This window comes from Desmodus rotundus, chromosome 7 (assembly GCF_022682495.2).
Source record: "Desmodus rotundus isolate HL8 chromosome 7, HLdesRot8A.1, whole genome shotgun sequence".
NCBI classification, from domain to species: domain Eukaryota; kingdom Metazoa; phylum Chordata; class Mammalia; order Chiroptera; family Phyllostomidae; genus Desmodus; species Desmodus rotundus.
In genome coordinates this window covers 54,772,295-54,784,905 of record NC_071393.1, presented here as the reverse complement: position 1 = coordinate 54,784,905, position 12,611 = coordinate 54,772,295, and the positions used below count along the sequence as shown (strand labels likewise).

Sequence of the window (12,611 nt, the reverse complement as noted above, 5' to 3'; positions counted from 1 at the left end):
ACGAGGCCGAATGTTTTTCTCACGTGCTTATTTGCTATCATTACATCCACTTAGACTCTTTGTTCCAGTCTTTTGCCTGTTTTACAGTTGGGTTGGTTGTTTCCTTATTGTTGAGTTTTGACCAAACGTTACTTACTTAGGAGAGTGTTCTCCCTTGGCTCTTCGCCCCACGGGCCCAGTTATTTCCTTCTCATCTGCGCAGCCTCTGTGAACACTTACCTTCCTGCCGGCCAGGGAACTCCGGGCGGCGGGCTCTGGAATGTGCACCTTTGTGTACTCAAAGCATTTGCTGAAAAAACAGAAGTAATTAATTTCCAAAGATATTTTCCTTCTGTCCTTAATGATTAAGGATTGGGATAGGAACAACTTGAGTATCTATAAAAATGTTGTTGCTTGAAGGACATTTAAAAACTATCTTCACTTTGTAATCAAAAGTTTCTTAGTCTTTTGATTTAGTCATCTAAATGAGCTTGCTAGAGAACACTTTCCTTTATCTCAGAAGAAAAAAATGTAAGGGAATGACTGAAATCCATGTAGGATCATGGGAAATTTTAAGCAGGTAAAACTTTAGTGGGCAGTAGGCACCTGCTGGAAGAGAAGGTAGTTAGTATGCGGGCAAAAGAATAATGATCAGGAAGTGGCCAAGAAGCACTGAGGCCTGCCCTTCCCCTCAGTCCTACCTGTCCATCTTCCAGGTGAGACCCGGATAGTAGGCAGCGTCCTGGGGAGGGCAACAGGGAAAGCAAGGTCCTCGGGCAGAGTCAGGGCTGGGGGAGGGGGAGGTAGATGATATAATTACTCACATATTTCTTATTAGGGAGTGTTTTCACAAGGGAATGGGAATATTGGCCAGAAAGGTACAGGGAATTTGGAAGTGGTCAGCGGAGAGAGGAAGGGAGTTTTCCGAGGCAATGCAGTGCTCCACAGAAATGAGCCTCCTGAGGAGGCCAAGGATGCAGGGCCTGTGCTGTGAGGTGGCTGAGGTGTCGGGAATCAGCGGTGTGGGGGATAAAAGGAGTAGGTGCTCTAAGCATGCGTTAGCTGAGGCCGGGCAGCATGGAATATCTCATGGTGGCTGTCAGAGGCCTGCTTTCTTATGCCGAAGGTCAGCAGAGAGAGCTAGTGTGGCTGTGATTGGTTCCCATGCGCTGGTTAGTAGAGTAATGTCATTTGTGCCCTAAATCTCTTTTGGACTGCATGTGCTCATGGGCCACACGTGTAAGAACGTTACATATCAGGACTCCAAAGTGTATTTAGTTTAAACTTTTCATCTCTTTCAAGTTCTTATGGTCAGGCTTAAAGAGATTTTTAAATATAATTAATGAATTAGGTACATAATGCTAATGAACTGTTCTTCACATAAAAAGTTAACATGAAAAGTTTGATGGTTGCTGTTTGGTTTCTCCCAAGTTGGGATGTTCTGCACCAACTCCTGTGGTTCCTCTGCGAACGCTTTTCACCCATCCTGTCTGGTCACACGCAGGGGCCTGCTTGCGTGGGGGTGGGCAGTTCGTGGCTAGTAGATTACAAGCTTCTTCAGGGTGATGCTGTCCTCTTCTTCTCCGTCCCCAGTGCCCAGTATAATACCTGTATACACACAAACTGATAGATGCATATGAAATTTTAGTGCCCAGGGTTCCCTGCTTTAGACTGCCGTGTGTGTAAATTCTATATAATATATGCATGTATTTCTTTAAATTAAATTCTGAATTCCAAAGGACTGCTCCTCTGCTGTGACCCGCTGACCTGAAAGCTTGCATAAGTCTACACACTCTGTGGACCCACCACTTGTGTTCGGAGCTCATGAAATTACTTATTTGATGGTGTAGGACCCAAAACACTCTGCTTTTCCCCATATCTGCACTTATGCCTTTACACCTAATATTCTTTCCTGTTCTTATTATCACCAGTTTGTATCACTATCACCAATAGTTCTTGGGTGTCAAGAACTAATATTAGAGCTGCTGGAGTTGTACAATCATTATTATTCAAAATTCAGAACAACTCTGTACCATTATTCAATAGATTTTTTGCCTATTTTTATTCATTAATTTTAGAGGACAGAGAGAGGAAGGAAAGGAAGGAGGAGGGGAGAGGGAGAGAAAGAGAAACATTAATTTGTTGTTGCACTTACTGATGCATTCATTGGTTGCTTTTCATATGTGTCCTGACTGGGGATCGAACCCACAACCTTGGTGTATGGAGATGACACTAACCAACATAGCTACTAGGCCAGGACCTATTAATGTTTTTATTTAAAATATCTGGGCCTTAAAAACAAACAAAAAAAACTGTGTTTTATGTTTCTTCATCCTCGGGGGCTCTCTGGCTTTCCTTCTTAAGAGTGATTGTACTTGCAAAGTATGGGATCAAATTTAGATATCCGTTATGAATTTAAGAATGAAATTGTGTCTCTGTGGGAACATGACAATTGTCTCTTACGTCGAAGACCCTGTGGTTCATTGAGAGTGTCTGGGAGATGCTCCAAAACATAGATGCTAGCCTGTCTTTCTTCATGCTGGGTGTCTGCGTGACACTTCGACCCTGAACCGCTGTGTGCTCCTCGGAGTTCGCCACTCGCAGAAAGAATAGCTGTCGGCTCACTTGCCAGAATCACAAATAGTAAATAAAGAGAACAGAGGGTGGATTTGTGAGGTGACCTTTTACCTTGGCTGAACTTTCAATTTTGGAATCTGAAAGAATAGAATTTTTGTGGCTTAGGAAAATATCAACTTACCTGTATGCAGGAAAGGCCCAGTGCCCAGGATTATGGCCTGCAGTTATAGGTGAATGGAAACAAAGGCCAGCTACCTACCTGTGCTCACCTGACCTGTTGGTGCTGATAATTGGTGTCAGGTGAAGGAGTGACTTTTTTTAAACCTGTTTAATGCTGTTTCCCCAGGATAAGGCAAAGTAGTCATCATATTTTTGCCCGCCCCCTTGTTTTCTTACTGCAGGACATTTGCGAAGATATTTCCGATCATGTTGAACAAATCCATGCCCTCCTTGAGACCGAGTTCTCCCTGAAGCTGCTGTCCTACTCTGTCAATGTGATCGTGGACATCCACGCGGTGCAGCTCCTCTGGCACCAGCTCCGAGTCTCCGTGCTGGTCCTGCGGGAGCGCATTCTGCAAGGTCTGCAGGACGCCAATGGCAACTACACCAGGCAGACAGACATTCTGCAAGCTTTCTCCGAAGAGACAACAGAGGTGGGTATTTTCTTTGAAGCAAAATAATGAATGCGTTGTCAAGTGTGACCATTTGAGAATGTTTTCAGTTCAGAGATGTGGGATAGGAATTCTTTGTAGGTACGTTGCCAGGGAGACCCGAGTCAGGGGATTTCCCCGCCTCTCCTCGGTTCCTGTCTTGTTTGCAAGAGATGAATTCAAACGAGAGACAACATGTATAGTGGAAATGAGATAGCAAGTTTGTTTGTGAAATCCTCACATGAGCACAAAGTGCAATGCAGGCACCTGGCTAGTCTGAATGCCCCACATAGACAGAAAACAAAGTCGTTAATAAGCTTGTTAGTAAGTAGTTTGTTCTATAATCTTGAGCCAAGGCTACGAGTGGGCACTCAACTAATCTGAGTGTGCCCTATCGGGGTTCAGAGGTTATATACTTTAATCAGCTTCTAGGTGCCCCTCCTCCCCCTTCTAAACCTTGGGAATAATGTACAGCTACAAAGGCTTTCTTTCTCAGCTAGTAAAGACTCTTTGTCTTAGTTAATGAAATTGCTACAGAGCCTCCCTTTCTTAGTACAGAGTTTCAAGGACTCCCTTTCTCCTGCACCATCTTTGCTTGTGATGTTCAGAACACCCGGTAATCTTATTGGACTGGGCTCAGGACTGCTGAGTCAACAGGTGAGACGTGTCTCCCTCCTTCTCCCTGCCTTAGTTTACTACCTATCCCACCTAGCAGGTATAAATAAGCAGGTCATGAGCTGGGCTTCAGTCTAGGTATAGTGACCAGAAGCTAGGACACTTTTAATGTGAATGAAGCTTTACATCAGAGTTAGCTCACACCTACCTGGTAGTTTGCCTGGATACCACCCATAGTTGGTATTAATCCAGTTCCTTGTTCCCCATGGCATTTATACTTATTGAGTGCTTACTGTGAGTCAAGCACTAGGTGCTAAGAATATAATAGTGATCAAATCATGGTCTTTGCCTTCAAGGCGCTTCGAGTCTAGTGTGGGATGTGGACAAGTGGACAGACAGTGATAACTCTATATGATGCCACTGATGGCAGGGAAGGTGCACCTGACTCAGACAGGAAGCCTTTCCAGAAATGAGTCCAAACTGAGACCTGAAGGAGAAGCAGGATTAGACTGGAGAACTGAGGTAGAAAATGTTCTGGACAGAGGGAGGATCCAGAGGTAAGAGAGAGAGAGAGATTGACAGGCTCATAGAGCTATAGATAAAACTGGAGCAAAAAATTCAAGGAGCCAGGAAATAGGCTTTGAACAAATATTGTAGGTAAGCAGAGGTCCGATCATGAAGATAAGATGTATTAAAAAAAAAAGAAGGCATATTAAAAAACCATCTTAAGAGAACTGGACTTTATTTTCAGGACAACAGATCAGTTTGTACAGGGAATTGATGTGATTCCATTCATGCTTTAGAAAAATCATTCTGGATGTAGTGAGTCAAATGAACTTTGGAATTTTGCACGATCAATGTACTTAGATTTTTCTATACTCATATTAAGTGCACTTGAAAGAATTTGTTGTTGTTGTCCCTGATGCATGGCTTAAGAATGAACACTGTAAATTTGAATCCAGGTGAACTCTTTTATTCCCAAACAAAATCGACTTGTATTGTAGAGCAAAGCGCTGTGCTAGTTAACTAAGCAGGGGCTGTGTGTGTGTGTAGAAGATAAACTGATAAATAGGGAGGGAGGTAGACAGATGCACACATACACATATATATCACATATAGACGAAGTGGAGGAGTATGCATACAGTCCCTTGGCTCTCGACACCCACCGAGTGCTCCACTGTTAGTTTTCTGGAAAATGTGTATTTTTACAACTTTATAAAGAATTTGTATGACTATATAAGATTAAAAGGCCTTATAAAGAGTGCTGCATAATTCATTCATTTATTAATGTTTTAATGATTCCAACATTATCAACAAGCAAAACAAATCTGTCCATTCTCATAAACGATTTATACTTGTCAATTATTATTTTCATAACAATGATGCACTTGCTGTGGCAAATTCCCTGAAGGCCCTGACAATGTGTGGGAATCAAAATCTATTAGGCTCACTTCTTACATTAAGTCATCGCCTGTTTTCATTTAGCTTTCCCTCTTATTGTGGCAGTGAGGGGGGTTATAGAGATTTTGGTAGAGTCCTTTTTAAGTCATAGGATGAATATGTGTGTGGGGGGGCGGTATCTGTCCCCAAATGCCATCCCTCCCAAATAGGATCCCTAGAGGACCCTCGATTGGTACTCTTGTGCTTTGGGGATCCTACAAAGAATTCCAACTGGCCTACTCAGTCCTAAATCCGGTACCTGTGAGGTGGAGAGTAAAGACAGGAAAGGTTTGTCTGAACTCAGAAGAGAGCTTTCTTCGGGTGTCTACCTCGCATCTCTGATGCATCCATCCATCCTTTTCTTGTTCTTCCGTGTGTTCTGCTGGCTCTGCCCAGCCTCCAGCATCGGACAGTCACCAGATCTGCCCCCTTTCTACTACTAGAGGGGACATTAGAAATCACTGAGGCAAACTAATTCATGTTACATATTTATTCATTCAATAATCACTTAATGCTCACCAGCCCTGGTGGGAGAGCTGGGGATGTATGAGTGCTCTAGGGTTTGTTGTCACCACTGTTGTTATTGTTTCGTGGAATACGTTTATCATGCATCATGTCTTTGAACTCACATCACTCATGAAGTGGATGAAAAGCCACTGAGGCTAACTAATTCACAGCTATGTTGCAAGTAAGTAGTGTCTATTATGGTTTTCACAATGTGAGCTCAACAATTATTTACAGATTGATTGGAAATAATTATATGCATTTTCATATTTGAAGCCAGTCGTCTTGTCGTAAAGACGCAACAGTATGTTATGTGAGGGATGAAGGAACAGTGGATTCTTAGCCATCTGCATTGTGGGTATTTTTCTGTGAATTGAAACACGGCCTCTGTTATCATCCTTCCTGAAGCTGTGGACTCCCGATCCTGTTTCAAAGACTGCTTAGTTTTATTTGTTTCTGTCAGCACACTGGAATTGTGGAAAACGGGAAGGGGATTAGGATAAAATTCTAGGCTTTATCAGAATAAATTCAGCTGTGAAAGATTTGTAGAATGAAGAGGGAAATGGCATAAAACATGCTGATAAACTATAATAGTAAATGTCCTTCCAATAAAGGTGAATTCATTTTCCTCTGCTTGGAAGTTAGTTGAGTTTCAGAGCCACATTAAAGAATACGTTGGAAAGTCAAGAAAGTGGCAAGTTTTCACCCTTCCTGTCCTTGAAAAAACAAAGCATATGATTTTAATTTTTTTAATTTAAATAAGGAGCACATCATATGTTGTAAGCAAATTAGCAAACACCTTACTGAAACCAAATGGAACAAAGAAACAAATGAAAAACCCTGAGGGGCAAAGCTCAACATTGTGTAAAAACTGTGTTATACTGAAATGTTCTATATTTCAGTTACTGGGATAAGCATTTTATTGTATTTATGGTTTCATTTATTAAGAAGGCTAAGGGGTATTAAAGTAGTTGCCGTTCATAGAAGGAAAGGGAATGCTTTGTAGGTAAGTGAGGATATATGCGTAGGAACAATGAAATAAAACAAAGTCAGCTCTCAATTGTGTTCTGTTGCGATGATAATTCTTTTCTCCCTCTCACCTGGGAACAGGATGGGGGAGGGCTTGCTCTGGAGCAGTAAGTGTTTTGGAGGATGGTATTTTGTTTTCCAGGTAAAGGACTGGATAGGGAGGGGATCTTCAGGGAAGACTTAGGAAAAGGGAGCCATGCCCTATTATCTGATACGTAGTGTCCGGTCATATATGACAGTATCCCTGGTCTTAAGGTTCTGTGACCGTGAAAATGGGGACCAAATGCTTTCCCAGGGCCACTGTGTCCCAGCCTATGTAGAACCAGGTGGCTGACACTTTCAGGGGACTACTTTTTACCTGAACTCGCAAATTTCTTTTTCTCTGGCCGTTACAGAAACACCGTTCCTAAGGCCTCTGACCCCGCTCCAGGAGCCGCAGTGCTGCACTTTATGATAAACCTGATAAAAGTAATGCAAATTTCAGCTCGTTAGAAATTTAAATGCCAGTTAGTGGCTTAGCTTTGGAACTTAACCGTCATTTATAATACTATTTTTATACAGGAGTAAGTTCTGAATACTAAGCAGTTAAATTAAAAATTTTTTAAAAAAATTAAAAAAGTACAACTTGCCTTTAAATTGGAATTTCCACCCTTACTTTCTTTTTTTTTTAAATCCTCACCTGAGGATATGTTTTTATTGATTCGAAAGAGGGAGGGAGGGAGGGAGAGAGAGGCAGAGAGAATGAAAGATCAGTGTGAGAGAGAAACATCGATTGGTTGCCTACTTGTACACACCCTGATAGGGATCGAACCCACAGCATTTCGGTGTATGGCACCACGACCCAGCCAACTGAGCCACCCAGCCAGGGCTCTACCATCACATTCTTAAGAACTGTACACAGTGTACTTTATTTGGTTGCCTCATTCCTTGGTGATTTTTGGCTCCTGACTTGGTTATTTAAAGATCCCGGGTCAGGTACGAAGCATATAAGCCACACATGTCCATTTAGGGCCTTTGTCAGTTAATATTGTTTTCTCACTTTGTGCATTATAGTTTAGCATAAGGATACCCTCGTTTTGATAAAAAGCTCTCCCTCAATATACTTCATAGTAGAAATATTGTAATAATATGAGTGAACATTCATTAAGCACCTGTCTATGTGTCAGACGTGTGTTTTATGCATATTACCTCTTTTAAGCCCCATGCCAACCCTATGGGAGGACTTATCATTTCCTGTTCACAGATGGAGGAAATGAGGCCTAGTGGCATGGAGCTGCTGGGTCATGGTCACATGGCTAGTTAGTGCTAGAGGTAAAATTTGACTCTGAAGCATGGCCTTTTCATCACTGGAGTCAACTAAAACTGTATAATCAACTAAGACTGTATAATCAAAGGATGAAATTACAGGGAGGTATAGAGACACATTCCAAAGTGTCATCATTCATTCATTTATTCAACAGCTGTGTCTTTGAAAGCTTGTTCCATGCAGATCAGTATGCTAAGTGTTGCAGGTATCCTGGGGAGCCAACCATTTTCTGTGTGATTTATACTGTTGTGGTGCATACAAACTAGTGGGAGAAACAAGATAATTAAATAATCACAGTAGTATTTATTTAAAGATTGAGATAAATGCTTAAAGGAAAAACAACCTAGTTTTATGAGAGTATAAGAAAAGACTCTGACTTAGGTGGCAGTTTGGAATTTTGAAGAAGTGGAGCTTGATCTGAGGTCTGAGGGGTAAGAGCCCATTAGTTATGGGGTGTTACATGTGGAAAGCTTTCCTGGTAGAGGAAATAGCACGTGCAAAGGCCCTGAGGTGGGAGCAACACAGCATGTTCACAAACTGAAAGGAGGACACTGTGGTCAGGTGAGGTCAGGGAGGGGAGAGTGACTTGAGGGAGGCTTCTTCATATTTGTCCTTGGAAGGGTTTGGGTTTTTAACCTAGCCTCAAGAAGATAATAAAGGACTTTAGGTAGAGAATTAACAGTAACAGATTTGTAAAGGTTACTCTGGTGGCAATGTGGAGAACAAACTGGAGGAGGGATACCCAGTTTAAAACAATATCCAGTGAATCTTAGAAAATTATGGTGCAGAGGTCAGAATGTGGACCCTGGGTCAGGCCTCTGTTTAAGGTCTAGCCCAGCCCTTAGTTGCAAAGCTATCTGCTAGTTTTACTGTTTGTCATTGCTGTTGTTGTTGTTGTTGTTGTCTTAGGCTCTGTTTATATAAAATAGGGACAATGATGTAGGCCCTACCCCAAAAGAAAGTTGTTGGGAGGTTTAAATAAAAAACTAATGGTAGTCACCAACCATCCCATTTATAGATGAGGCTTAGAAAAGTGAAGTCAGGCTTTTCATCATTATTATTTTCTCCATGTTGCCGAGAGTGAGTGAAGGCAGTAGGAGATAAAGGCAAGGTAAGGCCTAAAGGAAGAGAACATTTCCGAAGGAAAACATGCAGATGAAAAGGAAGACCTGATGTAAGGTCTCACAGAGGCCAGATCTTGGGATAACCTGGTTGAAAGGACACAGGTCCAGCGGCTATTCGAGGTCCAGCTTCAGTTTGCTCACCCAGTTTCTCCTCCAGGAGAAAGGAGGCTGGGGATACAGTGGCTCAGTTTCCTTCTTTCATCTCCTAGGGGACCAGGCTGTCCTTCAGCCTGGTACATACACATGCTAGGATTCCAGGGGCTCTTTTGTCCCAAACAAATCATCAGCCACAAGTCTCTTTTGCTGTGTGACATCAGAAACTGCCTTAGTAATGAGACAAAAACCACAATCCCATAATTTTTTTGATATATTTATTGATTGTGCTATTACAGATGTCCCATTTCCACCCCTTCACTCAACTCCCTCCTGCCCACCCCCTCCCTCCCACATTCCCCCCCTATAGTTCATGTCCATGGGTCATACTTAGAAGTTCTTTGGTTTCTACATTTCCTACACTATTCTTACCCTCCCCCTGTCTATTTTCCACCTATCATTTATGCTATTTATTCTCTGTACCTTTCCCCCCCTCTCCCCCTCCCAATCCCCTATTGATAACCCTCCATGTGATCTCCATTTCTGTGGTTCTGTTTCTGTTCTAGTTGTTTGCTTAGTTTTCTTTTGTTTTGTTTTGGTTTTACGTGTGGTTGTTTATAACTGTGAGTTTGCTGTCATTTTTACTGTTCATACTTTTTTATCTTCTTTTTCTTAGATAAGTCCCTTTAACATTTCATATAATAATGGCTTGGTGCTGATGAACTCCTTGAACTTGACCTTATCTGAGAAGCACTTTATCTGCCTTTTCATTCTAAATGAAAGCTTTGCTGGATACAGTAATCTTGGATGTAGGCCCCTACCTTTCATGACTTGGAATACTTCTTGCCAGCCCCTTCTTGCCTGTAAGGTCTCTTTTGAGAAATCAGCTAACAGTCTTATGGGAACCCTTTTGTAGGTAACTGTGTCCTTTTCTCTTGCTGCTTCTAAGATTCTCTCCTTCTTGGGTTTCATCTTGGGTAATGGAATTATGATGTGTCTTGGTGTGTTCCTCCTTGGGTCCAGCTTCTTTGGGACTCTCTGAGCTTCCTGGACTTCCTGGAAGTCTATTTCCTTTGCCAGATTGGGGAAGTTCTCCTTCATTATTTGTTTAAATAAGTTTTCAATTTTTTGTTCTTCCTCTTCTCCTTCTGGCACCCTTATAATTCAGATGCTGGAATGTTTCAAGATGTCCTGGAGGTTCCTAAGCCTCTCCTCATTTTTCTGAATTCTTGTTTCTTCATTCTTTTCTGGTTGGATGTTTCTTTCTTCCTTCTGGTCCACACCATTGATTTGAGTCCCAGTTCCCTTTGCATCACTATTGGTTCCCTGTACATTTTCCTTTGTTTCTCTTGGCATAGCCTTCGTTTTTTCATCTAGTTTTCGAACAAATTCAACCAATTCTGTGAGCGTCCTCATAACCAGTGTTTTGAACTGTGCCTCTGATAGGTTGGCTATCTCTTCGTCGCTTAGTTGTATTTTTTCTGGAGCTTTGAAGTGTTCTGTCATTTGGGCCTTTTTTTTTTTGTCTTGGCGCATCTGTTACATAAAGGGGCAGAGCCTTAGGTGTTCACCGGGGCGGGGTAACGCTGGTCACTGTGCTGTGACGCTGTACGTGTAGGAGGGGCCGAGAGGGAGCAATGGCGCCCGCTCCACTCTCCACCGGATTTTAGCCACTCCCTCCGTTACCCACAATCAAATTGGGCCCCTCTGGTGCTGGTTCCCGAGTGGGTGGGCTTGTGCACACTCTAGGCCCCTGTGGGTCTCTCCAACGACCTCTCCTGTGAGGCTGGGAGTCTCTCCTGCTGCTGCCCCAACCCCCACGGGCATTTTAAATCAGAGGTTTGAGGCTTTATTTCCCCCTGTGCTGGAGCCCTGGGTTGCCCGCCATCTGCTTCGCTCCCCGCCGTTTGTCCAGTTTATCTGTGTGTGAATGTGGGGCTGCAGGGTGCTACCCACCACTCTGCCTGCCCCGTTCTCCGCCACTCTGAGTCCGGCCCTCTCGGTTTATCTGTACGCGAATGCAGGGCCGCAGGGTCTGCCAGTGGTCAGACTGCCTGCCCCGTTGGTCCCACACTCCACCAGTCTCGGTCCCACCATGGATGACCAGCGAGTCCTCTCCGCACCGGTGCCCGTCTCCGCCCCTCCTACCGGTCTGGATGTATGTTTATTTTTTATCTACTTGGTGTCGGACTTCCTTGCCGTTCGATTTTCTGTCAGCTCTGGTTGTGCGAGGAGGCGCAGTGTGTCTACCTACGCCGCCATCTTGGTTCTCCCAATCCCATAATTAAAGATTAAAAAATTAAAAATACTTGTTTGTAATACAATTTTTTTTAGCATAGGGGAGTTCCCAATTGACCTACCTCGAATTGTAACAATGGAGGTGGGCATCCTGTATCAAACATACAGAAATGGGAGCGGGGGAGGGGAGGAGGAGGTGGGGACAGAAATGCATGAGAGTGATAACGTTTTGATGATCAGTTTCCTCCAGTAATTTGTGTGTTCACCTGCGGAAGGGTGGGGACAGACAGAAGCTAGTCTTGGACTGTTTTTGTTATGTGTGCAAATTGAGTAGTTCACCTTCCTGTGATTTGTGAATATACAGGGTCAGGCACAAATCACGCCCCCTTTTTATTATAAAATCTTTTAGTTCAAAATCATAAACGTGTAATTTGTAATATAACAATATCACACTCAAGCACACCGTATGACATTTTAGGTGAAATGTTCAAATTAAAACTATAAATTATTACGCCCATATTGTTACCCTACCAGCCACACTCAAGCAGGCCTTCCTTCTGCTGGACCCTGAATATTTAACATGACAGACTTAGTACAATTAATTATTCCACTTTAAAAATATTTCTTGAGCATCTCCTATAAGTAATGGAATGATAGCCATAAGCGAAAGAGACATTCATGGAGATTTTACTCTTACAATAATTTGTTCCCAGAAATGTTATTACCCAAGGCATTATTTAAGGAATGTTTATTAAATGAATGATACGCTACTTTAAGATAGGACATTAAGGCAACAATAGATAGTTTTGGCTTGATCGTGACCATTTCTATCGAGGATCCATTCTCCAAATTAAAGAAAACCCTTAAATATTTAAGAACAGGATATTATATCAATATAAAGCAATATGATAATTGATAATATGCCATTCTATATGTCAAGCCAGAAGCAACTGAGACTGATGCACTTTTTACCTCATAGTGGCCTTTGCTGAGATTTCATTTGAACAGCAGTTGAGGGCAATTGCTTTTCCACTTACTGAAACCATCACCTTTGTC

At 42.5% G+C, this 12,611-nt stretch overlaps 1 protein-coding gene across 3 annotated transcripts in view; it reads left to right on the top strand.

Moving 5' to 3' along the window:
* The window catches only part of AKAP6 (A-kinase anchoring protein 6), a 476,021-nt gene that overhangs the window by 186,486 nt on the left and 276,924 nt on the right, over positions 1 to 12,611 (top strand). For all 3 annotated transcript variants that reach the window (XM_045188183.3, XM_045188177.3, XM_053928192.2), the window contains exon 3: positions 2,958 to 3,209. In XM_045188183.3, the coding sequence (XP_045044118.2) occupies positions 2,958 to 3,209 (252 nt within the window). The remainder of the gene's footprint in view (positions 1 to 2,957; positions 3,210 to 12,611) is intronic.